Genomic DNA, 17,362 nt, shown 5'->3' on the forward strand with positions numbered 1-17,362 from the left:
AAGCTCCATGGCCCACCTATGCCACAACAACTGGTTTTCTGCCACAACAAAAGACAGGGCCAGCATTAACGGGTAGCAAGCAGAGCAATTGCCTGGGATCACATGCCACAGGTCCCCCTGTTAAGCTATGTTGCTCAGGCTTTGCTTCAGCCCTGGGTGGCAGGGCTCAGAGCCTCAGGCTTCAGCCCCAAGTGGTGGGACTTCAGCTTTCTGCCCTGGGGCCGCAGCGAGTCTAATGCTGGCCATACTTGGAGGACCCTTTGAAACCTGCTTGTGGCCCCCCAGGGGACCCCAGACCCTTGTTTGAGAACCGCCTACCTAGAATACCTTGAGCTTCGGTGTTAACACCAGATAATCTGAAGTGGTGTCAGCAACAATCTTATAAATTTGCATCATTTCTCTAGTGTGAATAAGGCTCATGAGAGAACATAGTGTGCATGTCCTCTGTAACCTGCTGAATCTCCTCTGCCGTAATCTTCATGGTTACCAGCTACAGATCCCACAACTACATTGGTATTATGTATCAAGTAAAAATAGTAGGGTTAAAAACAGTTATTTTTGTAACTTTACTCACCGGAGTAAGAAATACTCTCACTCAAGACTGGTTTCAGAGTAGCAGCCGTGTTAGTCTGTATTCGCAATGCATCCAATGAAGTGAGCTGTAGCTCACGAAAGCTTATGCTCTAATAAATTTGTTAGTCTCTAAGGTGCCACAAGTACTCCTTTTCTTTTCACTCAAGACTGTTCTCCTTAAACCTGAGGTCTGAACGTTGTGTTTTAGTGAGCTCTAGTGGAGCTAGAGTGGACCAGAGCTGTCTCCAGACTAAAACTCTGAAACCCTGCTTTGATTATTGGGAGACTTCAGATTCAGATCTGTACTTCTCATCTAGCTAATATATCTAAATTGGGCCAAACACCGAATCCCTGAAATTAAGGAAAGTTTGGATCCAGCTTGAGATTTGAAGACATGACCCATCTCTGCTCAGGACAGAAGGATATTCTGTGTACAAAGGATTAATAAATTTGCTGTTGCGGTAAAATTGTTGAGATGGTGGATTGGGGCACTGTAGGAGTCAGTTTTAAAAGAGGGAATGGAAATCTTTCTAACACTTGAGACGTCAAAATATTCAGAAACCCAGTCTCTTAAGGTTTTATGTCCTAGGTTATTACACAAAGCTATTTTTTCTCAAGTTGGTTTCCACAACCTCAGTTTTTACTTTGCTGGCTTACTGACTTATTGATTTACTGCACTCAAATGTAGTCAGAGTGATTTGCCTGGTTTATAAAGCTTTACAGCTTGGATCAATAGGAAAAAGCAAACTAATTTATGCGAGCCTTATACTGTATAAAATTTACTGCATGCTGTTGTACCTGTAATAAAATAAATAAAATAGACTGATCTACATATCAAACCAACAATGCCTAAACTGTTGTCTGTGGAGAATTGATTAGTCACATGACTTTGGCTCCTCCTTGTTTCTAGCTGTTTCTCCATGCTTCCAGGCTGTTCACTGTAAAAGAAAATTAACTGTCCCTACATATTTACATTATACTACATATTTAAAACCTTCTTCAGAAAATGTTTCTGCATCCTCCAATTACTAGTTGCTCCTATAAAGTGTTGTCCCATTGAAGTGTTCCTTCCACATATTGTTTCAAATGTTCTAACCCTTCTTTGTAAATTCAGTTTGTATTGCAGTGTGGAAGAACCATCATATGCGGACAGTTACCAACTACTTCATTGTAAACCTCTCCCTGGCTGATGTTCTTGTCACAATCACTTGTCTTCCAGCCACGTTAATAGTGGATATCACAGAAACTTGGTTCTTTGGGCAGACCCTCTGCAAGGTGATCCCCTATTTACAGGTATTGTTCTCTATACCACTGCTGTTGTCAAAAAGAAACAGTACAGTAGAATCTGCTTAATTGGAACTTCCTAATGGAAGGGATAGACATTGTGATTTAAGTGCTTCTCCACTTCCAAATGCCCAACTACATAACATTAAGTAAAATTCTTTGCTGCATAAGTATTATTCTCAGTATTTTCTCTCTCTTTTTTATGCAATAAACACACGGGACAGATTCTGTGATACTCTTCACCTTGTGTAGTCATTTACATCAATGCAAAGTGGACATCAAGCATTAAAATATCAGAACAGTGATATTTTGTGCCCACTTTGCTTGGACATAATGACTATCCAAGTTGCCGGGTGACAGCATCGGGCCCTCTGTAGTTAGAAAGTGGAGTTCAGAATTCCATACGCCTTACTAAGTGCTATGTAGAAATAACCAAAGATCCCCACAAGTAGCAGAAATTGTTCATACTCTCCCAGTTAAGCATCAGTTATTGCCATTCAAAATTATTAGGTTAAATCAGTTCTGAAGCCCTTTCCAGTGAAGTGATTAACAACTGTGCCTTCCTTTCCTTATCAGACTAGATGGGTCAGTGGGGCATTCCAGTATGGTAAATCTTTGGACCTTTTCACTGGTGTAAATCCAAAGTACCTCAATTGAAATCTAGGTTTACAGTGGTGTAACTGAGGTCAGAATCAAGCCCCACAGTGCACACACATTTCAAAGGGAGCAGCATGGGCCATAGTATTGGTCGGGTATAATAATTCCATGAATTGATCCATGGATATGTGTTGCCTTCTGCTCCAGTGCATAGAATGAGAATTGCCCAACTTATTTCAGAGCCACAACACTGCTACAGGAGATTGTTGTTGGTATGTTAGCTGTTGGCCTGTACCTGGTTCGGAAGACCCCACTGAATGCAGAAAGGATGTGAAACTGTCACCTAGTGTATTGAATGGAAGAAAATGAGCAATTGTTTGTTGTTTGTAGCCAGTGGAAAAATCCAATGATCCTATTTTTATCAACTGCAAACGGATTTTTTTTAATGTGACTGTGATTTCCCCTTGCCTTTGTGAAGACTGGGAAGACACAATGATGATACAGGTTCATAGCACATCAAATAAGATAATGTCTCCTACAGAGCAAGATGTAGTTAGTGGGTTTAAAGCTTTATTTTCATATTGTAAAAATATACACTTTTTTATAAATAATGCTTTCAAAGTCTAAAATGGATGAGTTTATTCTTATGAGGCCTCATTCTGCCACACTTATTCAAACTGAGTGGTCTATGAGTTGTCCTGTTGATTCAAGTGGGATTACTCACAGATTGGCTCATTAGCATTGACCCCCACTTGGTAAGGCAACTCCCATCTTTTCATCGGATGTGTATTTATACCTCTCTACTGTATTTTCCATTCATCTGATAAAGTGGGTTTTAGCCCATGAAAGCTTATGCCCTAATAAATTTCTTAGTCTCTAAGGTGCCACAAGGACTCCTCATTGTTTTTTTTCTGAGAATGAGTTAGGCTGGCAGACTCAGGCCTACATGAATTTTGTGACAAGTGATATAAAAATGGATTTGTTTTTCTTGGAAGAATCACTATTTAACAGCCCTTGATCATGGGATATCAACTCTAAATAGATTTCTGTATTCAAAGTTAAAAATCAGAAAAGTTTACACAATGTTTCCTTGTTTCCTTAGACTGTGTCAGTCTCTGTGTCTGTACTAACACTTAGCTGCATCGCTTTGGATCGCTGGTATGCAATTTGTCACCCTTTGATGTTTAAAAGCACAGCCAAGAGGGCAAGGAATAGCATTATCGTTATCTGGATTGTGTCCTGCATTATAATGATTCCTCAGGCTGTTGTTATGGAGTGCAGCAGTGTGTTCCCAGGATTAGCTAACAAAACAATCTTATTCACAGTTTGTGATGAACACTGGGGAGGTAAGTGTGTTATTGATCATAAGAATGGAACTTATACTGCCCGGATATAATGAAAATAGCTTGGCATGTTAATTATATGGTGGTTCTTGAAACTACTGGTATTCAGAAACTGTTACATTCCATCTTCCTCTGCCTTGCTAATGTTCAAAGTCAATTGGAAGCCAAATTCAGATGGATGTGCAATAAGAGGCTCTCTGTGTCTTAGCCATGTTAATGTTCTCCATTGGAACAAATGTTCCCATCCTGTAATGCTTATACTTATATAACACCTATTGATCAAAGGAAGGTAGAGGTGTACAAGGACTGCAGAAATCAGGCCTGTGGAATTTATCTCCAGAGAATAGACCATTGGTCCATTTTCCTGGGACTCTGACTTCGACAGTTGTCTGCATTATATAAATTCCTCAGAAATCTCCCAGAATTACAATTCAAATTGCATACAACTACAGAATTTATAAACCTGCCAGCAATATAGGAAGCAGTTCATTCCATATTTTGAAATTTGGCCTGGACAGCATTACTAAAGTTATTTGGCAAACATGATCTATTACAAATGATTGCATCCAAAAAGTACAAATCAGTCCTTCCAGATTACTTTTGCACTGTGCAGTGTTGGAATTTGGGCTACTTTCATGTAGTCTGACTTCCTGTTGCAGTTAGTCCTGGCCACTTCCTTGAACTATTGGGGCTCAACTCTGGTGGGCCCTGGAATAATTCCAGCACTAATAGTGCATGTGAGTTGTGCACTGGGATTCTGACACTGTATACAATCAACACCATAATAATACTTAATAATACATAATAATAATTCATACTCGGGAAAGTAATGCCAGGATTGCCAAGACATGTAGCTAAGAGGAACGTGGTTAACAGCTTCAAGTTAACAGACTAAAATACAATCAGATTCTTTCTCAAGGTTGTATTTTTTTTAAAAGCAGTCCATCGCTGTGATCAGTTTTGTTACATTGTAATCAGGTTGTGTGTTCATGTATTATTGTAATTGGTTACTTTAAGCAACCTTGGGCATTAACTGATGAGGGCTCTCTGATGTGATATTTTGAAGGTTCCATCTTGGTCCTGGTATAATAATTGAGCCTACAAATGTATGCTAATTGTAAACTCAATTGTAAAAAGTATGTAACAGTTCATAAGGTATCACAGTAACCTATAACAATAAATGTTAATGGAAAATATGCAAAAGGATGTCTCAAAGACTGGATTAGTCTAGACCAGTTGCAGGCAACCAGCAGGCCGCATGCAGCCCATCACGGTAAGCTGACTGTGGGCCATGAGACATTTTACTGACGTTGACCATCCGCAGGCACGGCCCCCCCCACAGCACCCAGTGGCTGCAGTTTGCTGTTCCCGGCCAATGGGAGCTGTGGTAAGTGGTGGGCTGCAGGGATGTGCTTGTTGTCACTTCCTACAGCTCCCATTGGCTGGGAACGGTGAACCGTGGCCAAAGAGAAATACCCAGATGACATCACAACCTCCACTGGCTCCAGCTAAATCCCAACACCACCTGGGATGTGGGATTTTGTCATCCCTGTCCCTTGTGTGTCCTTCCTCACCTTATTTCTTCTCTTTCCTTTCCCTCTCTGCCTTCTGGTTGGTAAGTGTAGCTTAGTTGGCCAAGACTACATATTGTGCAACATCGCTGTAATCCTGTGACCAGAAAGATGCCTAGAAGCAATGCCCTAAATATCCGAATGCTGCTACAAGTTGGCCAGGTCTTGGAGTGCTGCTAAGACCACGTGCTGTGCCTGTATTCCTCTAGCAATGAGGTTGCAAGTAAGTCAGTGCCAAAGACAGGAGCTGCACTTGTCCTCCTTTCTCTCCCTTTTTGGGTGCATCTGTCTTGTTTTTGTCTTCCGAAAATTAGGATGGGACTTTAGCAACAACAGCAATGACTGCTCCAGCCCATCTCAACTAACTTCTTCCATTTCCTCCACTAGCACAGTTATTACCGTCTTTAACGCTGTCTGAAAGACTCTCAAATAGGGTGGAGGTGTTTCATGTGCCTTATGAACATTCTCTACAGCTAAAGGGAAGAGGGAACAAGGGGCACTGCTAAAATAAAAGCCTTATTCAACATTTACATTTACATTCACATTTACAACTGTTTTTCTATCCTTTCTGGATCTTTAATTGAGGGCTTAAAGGTATTTAATGGCATGTTTGCCATGCTACTAAGCAGGGTGAGGTCTCTGCATACCAAACCCTGCACCTTATTTGAAACCTTTTAATGCTGGACAGTGGCAGGGTCAAGTTAACACCTTTGACTCTTTGGGCCCATTCATTCCATCAAAATTAATACAATGGTCCCTGTTTCTTGTGTATGCAGGGCCATGGTGTTTTCAGTATGTTGATGATACCAACTCCAGTTCTCTATCTCCTCCAACCCAGCCACTCCTCTTTAACACCTTATGCAGAGGGGCAGAGATGAGAGCTGGCTGGCTCAATCCAGATAAAACTACTGTGAGTTTCGTAGGAGGAGGGAAACGTCCAGCAGATGTGGCATGAATGATACCGGCACTTTTAACTGAGGGAGTAGGCCTATCATTTGTTAATAGCTTTCTCCATCTGAGGACATTTTTGGAAATATTCATCTCACCTGAAGATTCTAATTGCTGTTTATAATTGCAGACCTGACCATCATAATCATGAATTTCTCTCTTCAAGTTTAGATTTACATGTTAAATCGACCCAGAAATAGAAAATGATTAAAAAAAATCAGCAGCCCAATAATTACATAAGGTATCTTGCCAGCAGCACATGATGTCAGTGTTCCAGGATCTGCACTGGCAGCTTGTTGGTTTACAAGAGAAATGTAAAGTGTTGATATTAATCTGTAGGGCCCTAAATGGCTCGGGAGCAGCCTATTCTAGAGACTGCTTCTCACCCCATGCCTGGCTGCTGCACTGCAGATGCAATCCACAGAGGCTCATGAGCTGGAGCCCCTTCAGTATAAATGATAGGGAGCTGCCTGATGAGTATTCTCCAAAAAGGGCCCGTAGTATGTAATGAACTCCCTCCTTTGGTCCAAGATATCCAGAATCTGCTGACCTTCATGGTATGTTACAAAGCCTGCCACATTTCACAGGCTTTGTGGAAGGTAGGAAGGGACTTGACAAAGGCTGGTATTTGTGCATAGAACAAGGTTTGGTATGTGTCCGAATAATTTCTGATAGTTGTTTTCAGATTTGGGGTGAGGGGAAGCTGCTATCTTTATTTCTTATGTGATTGTACTGTTAATGCCGTCAAAGGTGCCTCCTCTCCAAGATAGATATTTTATTCTGGGTATAAAATATAAAACATGCCTGGAAGTTTTTTTTTAAACCAGAAGCTTTTTTCATTCCACTTAAAGATCACACAATCCTAGTTTGTACTTCTGGCTTTTCCATTAAATTATGCATCTAACCATAGGACATTCACTTCCATCAAACAGGATTCATACACAATTGAAATTTGATGATGTTAACTCAGTGCTAATTAGTCTTCTGGCAAATGGTAGATGCACCTAAAATAATAATCCTCTATTTCAAATTACTCTATTTTTTTCAGCACCTTCCCACAAAGGCTTGGACTCCTTCACAATGAACAAAGAGTGGCAACCTCTATTAATAGATATCTGTGTGTGCCTATTGGAGTATTGCTAGTAACTGCAAGGGGTTTAGTTGCTCAGCTTCAGTCAACATCCAAGTTCTTTCTAATTGCTTCGGGCTTTCACTCCAGAACAGGAGGAACATTCATGGCCAATTCTAGGCTGAGGATTTTTCAGTCCTAGCCCAGATTAATAATAATTTATTTGGGAATCCAAAAGAGTCCCTCCTATGAACTGTCACTTAAGGAACCTGTTTTGACCATGGGTCTAATAATAATAGTCCATAGTTATCATATGATGAATGTGATAATAAAGACCCACAATTAAAGAAATGTAAATTAAAATGGCTGCACCATGTGTCCAAATCAGCTAACCACACTCTTTTGGTGCTGTTGATAAAAAGGTTAGGAGCCAATGTATACTAACCAAACCCACTCCAAGCACTCAAGAGAATATGGAGAGAATCCTCACTGCACTGCATGGGTGAAGGGAAGACTTTGTGTTCATTTTCCTCCTAGGTTACTCACAGAAAAGGGCAGCATTCTGCCCTCCAAATCTGAACACTGTAACAAAATTGGAAGTCACTAGATGGCACAATTAAAGATAAGGTTATAAATTATGCTTTATCTGAATGTTTAGCAGTTAACACTTAAAATAAATGCTTATTGTCCGCTGTAGTGCAGGGTTTGGGGTTTTGTTTTTTGATTCTGAGAATTGTTGAGTAAAGCTTGTTCCCTGGCTAAGCCCTCTCATATTAACTTTCTCAGCAGCTGCCTACAGCACAAGAAAAACATTGCTTTACATGGGGTAGCATCAAGAAGTTTGCTAGAATTCTGATGTCCAAAATGAAATTGGCAAAAATGAATCTGAGGAGTGGAAAAGTTCCAGCCACATTCACCACTTGTTTTCAAGGGACCCTGAAATGCAAAAATGAGGAGGAACAATAATGTTACGTGTTGATATGGATTGAAGAGAGAGGTTTATATATGTATATGTATGTATAAGTGTGTGTGTGTACGTACACACACGCACATGCATGCACGCAACTTGGCCATGTCAACAGGGCCCCAAGCAAAAAATTTGCCACCCCAAGCTCCAAAAGCGCAACTGCCCAAGCAAAAAAAAAAAAAAAAGGGTGGCCGGAATGCCGCCCCTGAAATTGTGCCACCCCAAGCATGTGCTTGCTTTGCTGGTGCCAGAGCCTGTCCTGCATGTCAGCTGAGGGCACACCTCTGTCACTGTTCTGCTGCAATTATGAATACACAGCCAGGGCACATTACTTTAGATCTGAATATGTTCCCTCTATATTTGCATGCTATAAATTCTGCAGTGGAATACAAGGTGCAAGTGAACCCCTAGAATTATGTGTGTCAGAGTTAAAGTTGTTGGCTAAAGACTGTATGTTTAATAATTCCAGAAATGATAAAGTGTGGGGCAAACTTACCAAAAGTCCATGAAAAGCTGATAAATTAGCTGAGCTGCATCCTCTGTCATATCACCCCTTGATTATCACCATTTCTATTCCACTACTTTTGTTCTAACCTGTCCTTTCAGACCCTTCCTCCATTCCCATCCAACAGGCTCTCCATCCCTCATTCCTCAAATCCAAACACTTTTCATTCCATTTCTCCCTCCCCCGCAACACCAGTTGAGTGATAGGTGGAGTGGGGTGAGACTCTGCATCTGTCATCAAGGATCTCAGGTGTGGGATAAGCACATTGGCAAGTACCATCTCCTCATTCTACCCCCATGAATCCTTTTGAGTTCCCCCCCTCTTTTCAGCAAAGGGGATTAGACATGGAGATCTTCCCTTTCTTCTTGAAGCAGGGACCACCACACCTGTGTATCCCCCCATTCCTGTCTGAAAGCTCATGTAGTGGTCCATCTAAGATAAGGACTTTTCTCTCCCCCTCACCGTTCCCCACCCCTGGCTTGTGTGGAAGGGCCGAAGGATCGGGGTTTTCAGTTAGGCAGCTGAAATGTCATCACTGATCTTTATGCAGAACATGGATGGATGTTCCCACTCAGCACCAGTCAGACCGGTGGCAGGGACTAAAACATCTGATAAATGACCAGCATCCCAGACCAGTCCCTCCTCCTGCCTGCTGCAGTAATTACTAGGCAGCTTGAAAGCTTTCTTTTAGCTTGAGAAGCTAAACAGATTCAAGCTTCTTAAGTAAAAGTTCTGCAAAGCTCATTGCCCTGGGTGGAGGAGGGACACAGTTTCCTTTGATGTTCAGCTGCTAGCACTTTGCAGGTGGCTGAACTTCAAAGGAGAACGCTGGCTTCTTCCTCCAATCTGGCCCATCAGCGCTTTGTACTTAGCTGGCCTGCTTTAATGTTTCCATTTTACTCAGACTGCTAAATTGGAAGCCATAAACTCCTGATGATGCCTTGCTGCCTGCAGAGCTCTGCTGGGGCAGGTGACAATGCCTTGGGAGCAGGAAGAATCTGTTCTCAGCTTTCTCATTGACCTCCTCTGGTCTCAATAAATCACATAAACTTAATTTCGCCAGCTGTGAAAGGTGAATGATGGTATTTCCCTGTCTCACAGGAGTATCGTGAGGCTTACTTCATTTAAATTCATCACGTGTAAAACATTTTTGAGATCATGGAAGCTAAACAAGTGTAACATCATTAACAATAAAATAAATGTTCAAACTATTAGAGAAAAGGTGTTGATGGTATAATTGATGTGAGCTCCATAAACCAAAACATGCAGGGTACACTTATGGGACTTGGCAGCTGGTAATAAAGGATACTCAAGAAAGGGTGTGCAGCATTACAGTGGACAAATTAAGCACTCAAAGGTTGGAAAACTCCAGAAATTAAGATGACCACTCATCCTTAACTCTGCCTCATTCAGAGCAGTATCTTGAACCTGGGTCTTCCACCACCCAGATAAGCGTGCAATCACCAACTTATACAACCAATGTCACTTGTTTTCTCTCCCAATAGTTCCTGCAGAGGGACGATTTCTCTTTCTTTATATAGTTATTCATGAAACAATGCAACAGGTCTCATTTTCATTCCACGTTAGAATGAAAACAAATTTGGAAATCCCGAAATCTTTTGCAAAACAGAAGTCTTGTTTTCCTGCCCACCATATAGTGTAACTTCCTTTACTAGTATCTGAAAAGAGTACAGTATATCTATGTAAACATGCATTACTTGTCCCAAAAATACATTATAAAAGAAACACCATTTCTGATAGTTTTTCAGTCACCAAAACTTCACCCTTTTCACACATTATAGACACTGATACTTTGTAAATAACATATTGTGGGTTTTTTTAAAAAGTGCACTGGGTGCTCTTGGGGGGGGAAACAATTACTCCTTTGTTTCTAAACCATTTGAAAGCTCTGAACAGAGATGAGACCTTTTGAACCCTACAACTGCTTGCCAAGTGTGCCCAATGTGGAGCACAAATGTATTTACTTCTCTGAAACCTTCTAATACTGTCTTATTCTTCCTCTGACTAAAACCTAAAGTAACTTATTTATCAGCTGAGACACACAATCAGTTGCATGGTAAAGTGGAAAGGCGCATGGGCACAATTTCTGGAATAAATTCAATTTTGGTAGTACATTACATATTGAATAATCTGACAAGCAATATATAATCTAAAGAGGAAATATTGTAATGTATATACTAAGGGACAGAGTTAAGGTAAGAGGCCAAAATTACTTTGGGGAATTTCCTGACTTTTGAGTCTCTGATTTCGTTAATTCTAACTGAATTAAAGGAACAAAAACCATTCCAGCTTGTGTTTTATAGTGGCACCATTATATACTTCACTCCCAACTGCCACCATTCAGAGTACATCTTATAAATTTATCTCAGGAGCAGAAAGACATCTTTATCTGAATGCCTTAGGTACTTATATGGCCCTCATTGCTATCTAAGTACCTGAACACCTTACAATCTTGAATGTATTTATCCTCACAACATGCCTGTGTGGTAGGGAAATTCTGTTATTCCCATTTTCCAGTTGGAGAACTGTGATGGAGAGACTATGTAGTGTAGTATTGCACTCAAGGGGGGTGCGATTTCTAAAGCATGCTAACATGTCAGTGCATTAAGTGGCCTGTGGAAACCCTGCTGGTGCTGTTTGAAAAAATGCTATGTTAAAGAACACAAGGGAGCCTTTGGTGTGTACCATCAGGAGCTACACAGACCAGTTAATACACAACGTGTTAGTGCACTTTAGAAACCACATGCCAATAGGATGTGTAGATAAGCCCTAAGTGATGTGCCCATGGCTGCACATGATATCTGTGGCAGCAGAGAGACTTGAGCATGGGTCTCCCATGGCCTCGGCTGGCACCTGAGTATTAGACCACACTTCCTCTCAGTGATATATTAAATTACAATATTCAGTGCATTCAGAGCGGTTGAATACCTGGATAACAGCTTTTAGATAATAGCATCATGTACTGATTAAAAATTAACACACATGTAACAAAGGTGTGTGACATAGCACTTCACACACCAATGTGACATATTACTATGAAGCAAAAGCCTGTTTAAAATGTATGAACAGAATGAATCTAAAAGCAATGGACTAATTTCTGCCATCAGATGCATGTATATATCTCCCATTATAATCAATTAGCCCTGCACTTGAGTATCTGCAGGTATAATGTAATTTTTAAACTATATTTGTATGTACATTCTTTGTCTATTTTGATTCTCTTTCTAGGTGAGGTCTACCCCAAAATGTACCACATGTGTTTTTTTCTGGTGACATACATGGCACCACTATGTCTTATGGTGTTGGCCTATTTACAAATATTTCGAAAACTATGGTGCCGCCAGGTAAGTCGTTGATTTATATTGGCTTACTATGTTTTTCTATTTGAATGGACAACCTTTTTCTCCAGAAATTCCATAATGCCACTCAGGACCTGATCAATACAACCTTTTGTACCCAACAAACTTCAGTAGCAGTTTTGGGTGTGAAATTATAGTCTGCATCCTAGTCTCCTATTTCAGAAATGACGGCAGCCAAGCAGAATGAAAAACAATTTGTGCTTGAGTCTAGGGCAGCCATCTAGGAGATGGAGGATTTAGGGGACAGAGGAAACAAAATGATCAATTAAGGGAAGAAGATGGATCCCCAGTTGTTCTGATTGAAGGTACCTATTGAGAGAGAATAACTGAGCTCCAAGGTTGATTTTACACAGATATTTTATATTTCCTTGGAGCTGCAGAGGTGTATGAAAGTTGACATTTTTTTTCTCATTTTGTTACAAACTCAAAACTGAGCTGAAATTTTTGTAACAGCTCGTGTATTTGTTGCTGAAATATGTGCCACCATTTTCCATCAATAATGGGCCCAGTCTGAGAAAAGGTTGCCTTACAAATCTAAAGTTCTGTTTGGAAATGTGGCCATTTTCTCAAATTTTGCATTGGAGTGATAGGAAAACAAAATAACAGCAACAAAATCACCTGAGATGGGTCATAGAATATCAGGGTTGGAAGGGACCTCAGGAAGTCATCTAGTCCAACCCCCCTGCTCAAAGCAGGACCAATCCCCAATATTTGTCCCAGATCCTTAAATGGCCCCCTCAAAGATTGAACTCACAACCCTAGGTTTAGCAGGCCAATGCTCAAACCACTGACCTATCCCTCCCCACTAAAAAAATTTTTTGCCCCAGATCCCTAAATGTTTCTGAAAATGTTCACACCATTATTCAGTGCTGGGTCATCATCAGAGACTGCTATAACATTAAGTATATGGCAGAATGTGGATAAAACAGAGTTGGGGATATACAATTCTTCCCCCAAGGAGTTCAGTCACAAATTTAATGAATGCATAATTTTTTTAATGAGCATCAGCATAGAAGTATGTCCTCTGGAATGGTGGCCAAAGCATGAAGAGGCATATGAATGTTTAGCATATCCGGCATGTAAATACCTTGCAATGCTGGTTACAAAAGTGCCTTGCGAACACCTGTTCTCACTGTCAGGTGACATTGTAAATAAGAAGTGGGCAGCAGTATATCCTATAAATGTAAACAAACTTGTTTGTCAGAGTGATTGGCTGTGTTGTAATTAAAATCAATATATTTGAAAATGTAGAAAAACATCCAAAATATTTAATAAATTTCAATTGGCATTCTAAACAGTTCAATTAAAGCTGCAACTAATTACAATTAATTTTTTGAGTTAATCACATGAGTTAATTGCAATTAATTGACAGTCCTATTCTGAATCTTTGGTAATAACCCCAAGTAAGGAATCATGCTGTTTATCAGAATGCCATCTAAATATTCTGACTGCTGCAATGTACCAATGATCTTGCTAAACATACATGATAAAATCCAAAGTACTAACAGCCAAGGCATTCCCAGGCCTTGACAGAAAACTTACTGAAGCAGTTGTTTTAAAATGAGGGCTGTTTCTAAAGTGAATCTTCAGGTGGTTAAAAGTTAGCCTCCATTACTCACAAGACATCCCTATTGTGTTTTACTCTCTGTCTGCTCTCCAAAGTTATTGATCATGTCTTTGCTTTGCAAAGTCTTTGCAAACATGGTTTTATCATCCCAGAATTAGGAGCTTTATGGAAGACAAAGGGCAACAGCATCAGAGGCCTGGCTTTTAGAGTAACCTATGTAGTTTACTAATAGGCAGGGATCCCTCCTGTTCCTGTTCCTGATTTTGTTTCTTTATGAATCATGGAGAAGAGATAAAGCAAGAGCTGAACAATCTCCTTAGGACTGAATGGCTTTATGCTGGACATGCTGACACACATTCAATAATTAGAGATTTCAGAGTAGCAGCCGTGTTAGTCTGTATTCGCAAAAAGAAAAGGAGTACTGGTGGCACCTTAGAGACTAACAAATTTATTAGAGCATAAGCTTTCGTGAGCTACAGCTCACTTCATCGGATGCATTTGGTGGAAAAAACAGAGGAGAGTTTTATATACACACACACAGAGAACATGAAACAATGGGTTTATCATACACACTGTAAGGAGAAAGAAAAGGAGTACTTGTGGCACCTTAGAGACTAACAAATTTATTAGAGCATAAGCTTTCGTGAGCTACAGCTCACTTCATCGGATGCATTTGGTGGAAAAAACAGACGAGAGATTTATATACACACACACAGAGAACATGAAACAATGGGTTTATCATACACACTGTAAGGAGAGTGATCACTTAAGATAAGCCATCACCAACAGCAGGGGGGGGAAAAGAGGAAAACCTTTCATGGTGACAAGCAGGTAGGCTAATTCCAGCAGTTAACAAGAATATCAGAGGAACAGTGGGGGGTGGGGTGGGAGGGAGAAACACCATGGGGAAATAGTTTTACTTTGTGTAATGACTCATCCATTCCCAGTCTCTATTCAAGCCTAAGTTAATTGTATCCAGTTTGCAAATTAATTCCAATTCAGCAGTCTCTCGTTGGAGTCTGTTTTTGAAGCTTTTTTGTTGAAGGATAGCCACTCTTAGGTCTGTGATCGAGTGACCAGAGAGATTGAAGTGTTCTCCAACTGGTTTTTGAATGTTATAATTCTTGACGTCTGATTTGTGTCCATTCATTCTTTTACGTAGAGACTGTCCAGTTTGGCCAATGTACATGGCAGAGGGGCATTGCTGGCACATGATGCCATATATCACATTGGTAGATGCGCAGGTGAACGAGCCTCTGATAGTGTGGCTGATGTGATTAGGCCCTATGATGGTATCCCCTGAATAGATATGTGGACAGAGTTGGCAACGGGCTTTGTTGCAAGGATAGGTTCCTGGGTTAGTGGTTCTGTTGTGTGGTGTGTGGTTGCTGGTGAGTATTTGCTTCAGATTGGGGGGCTGTCTGTAAGCAAGGACTGGTCTGTCTCCCAAGATCTGTGAGAGTGATGGCTCGTCCTTCAGGATAGGTTGTAGATCCTTGATGATGCGTTGGAGAGGTTTTAGTTGGGGGCTGAAGGTGATGGCTAGTGGCGTTCTGTTGTTTTCTTTGTTGGGCCTGTCCTGTAGTAGGTGATTTCTGGGTACTCTTCTGGCTCTGTCAATCTGTTTCTTCACTTCAGCAGGTGGGTATTGTAGTTGTAGGAATGCATGATAGAGATCTTGTAGGTGTTTGTCTCTGTCTGAGGGGTTGGAGCAAATGCGGTTATATCGTAGCGCTTGGCTGTAGACAATGGATCGAGTGGTATGATCTGGATGAAAGCTAGAGGCATGTAGGTAGGAATAGCGGTCAGTAGGTTTCCGATATAGGGTGGTGTTTATGTGACCATCGCTTATTAGCACCGTAGTGTCCAGGAAGTGGATCTCTTGTGTGGACTGGTCCAGGCTGAGGTTGATGGTGGGATGGAAATTGTTGAAATCATGGTGGAATTCCTCAAGAGCTTCTTTTCCATGGGTCCAGATGATGAAGATGTCATCAATGTAGCGCAAGTAGAGTAGGGGCATTAGGGGACGAGAGCTGAGGAAGCGTTGTTCTAAGTCAGCCATAAAAATGTTGGCATACTGTGGGGCCATGCGGGTACCCATCGCAGTGCCGCTGATTTGAAGGTATACATTGTCACCAAATGTGAAATAGTTATGGGTCAGGACAAAGTCACAAAGTTCAGCCACCAGGTTAGTCGTGACAGTATCAGGGATACTGTTCCTGACGGCTCGTAGTCCATCTTTGTGTGGAATGTTGGTGTAGAGGGCTTCTACATCCATAATGGCTAGGATGGTGTTTTTAGGAAGATCACCAATGGACTGTAGTTTCCTCAGGAAATCATAGATTCATAGATACTAAGGTCAGAAGGGACCACTCTGATCATCTAGTCCTACCTCCTGCACAGCGCAGGCCACAGAATGTCACCCACCACTCCTATGAAAAACCTCACCCATGTCTGAGCTATTGAAGTCCTCAAATCATGGTTCAAAACTTCAAGGAGCAGAGAAGCCTCCCTCCAGTCAACCATGCCCCATGCTACAGAGGAAGGCAAAAAAACCTCCAGGGCCTCTCCAATCTGCCCTGGAGGAAAACTCCCTCCCGACCCCAAACATGGCAATCAGCCAAACCCTGAGCACATGGGCAAGATTCACCAGCCAGATACCCAGGAAAGAATTTTCTATAGTAAATCAGATCCCATCCATCTAATATCCCATCTCAGGGGATTTGGCCTATTTACCCTGAATATTTAAAGATCAATTACTTACCAAAATCCCATTATCCCATCATACCATCTCCTCCATAAACTTATCGAGTAGAATCTTAAAACCAGATAGATCTTTGCCCCCACTGCTTCCCTTGGAAGGTTATTCCAAAACTTCACTCCTCTGATGGTTAAAAACCTTCGTCTGATTTCAAGTCTAAACTTCCTGGTGGCCAGTTTATACCCATTTGTTCTTGTGTCCACATTGGTGCTGAGCTGAAATAATTCCTCTCCCTCTCCTATATTTATCCCTCTGATATATTTATAGAGAGCAATCATATCTCCCCTCAACCTTCTTTTAGTTAGGCTAAACAAGCCAAGCTCCTTAAGTCTCCTTTCATAAGACAAGTTTTCCATTCCTCGGATCATCCTAGTAGCCCTTCTCTGTACCTGCTCCAGTTTGAATTCATCCTTTTTAAACATGGGAGACCAGAACTGCACACAGTATTCTAGGTGAGGTCTCACCAGTGCCTTGTATAACGGTACTAAAACCTCCTTATCCCTACTGGAAATGCCTCTCCTGATGCATCCCAAAACCGCATTAGCTTTTTTCACAGCCGTATCACATTGGCAGCTCATAGTCATCCTATGATCAACCAATACTCCAAGGTCCTTCTCCTCTTCCGTTACTTCTAATTGATGCGTCCCCAACTTATAACTAAAATTCTTGTTATTAATCCCTAAATGCATAACCTTACACTTCTCACTATTAAATTTCATCCTATTACTATTACTCCAGTTTACAAGGTCATCCAGATCCTCCTGTATAATATCCCGATCCTTCTCCGAATTGGCAAT

The 17,362-nt window shown here is 41.1% G+C and overlaps 1 protein-coding gene across 1 annotated transcript in view; it reads left to right on the plus strand.

The window, feature by feature from the left end:
• HCRTR2 (hypocretin receptor 2) overlaps positions 1-17,362 on the plus strand; it is a 62,503-nt gene that overhangs the window by 31,977 nt on the left and 13,164 nt on the right. The window contains exons 2-4 of the mRNA XM_038396410.2: positions 1,688-1,866; positions 3,557-3,800; positions 12,107-12,222. Coding sequence (XP_038252338.1) covers positions 1,688-1,866; positions 3,557-3,800; positions 12,107-12,222 — 539 coding nt within the window. The remainder of the gene's footprint in view (positions 1-1,687; positions 1,867-3,556; positions 3,801-12,106; positions 12,223-17,362) is intronic.

This window comes from Dermochelys coriacea, chromosome 3 (assembly GCF_009764565.3).
Source record: "Dermochelys coriacea isolate rDerCor1 chromosome 3, rDerCor1.pri.v4, whole genome shotgun sequence".
Lineage (NCBI taxonomy): Eukaryota > Metazoa > Chordata > Testudines > Dermochelyidae > Dermochelys > Dermochelys coriacea.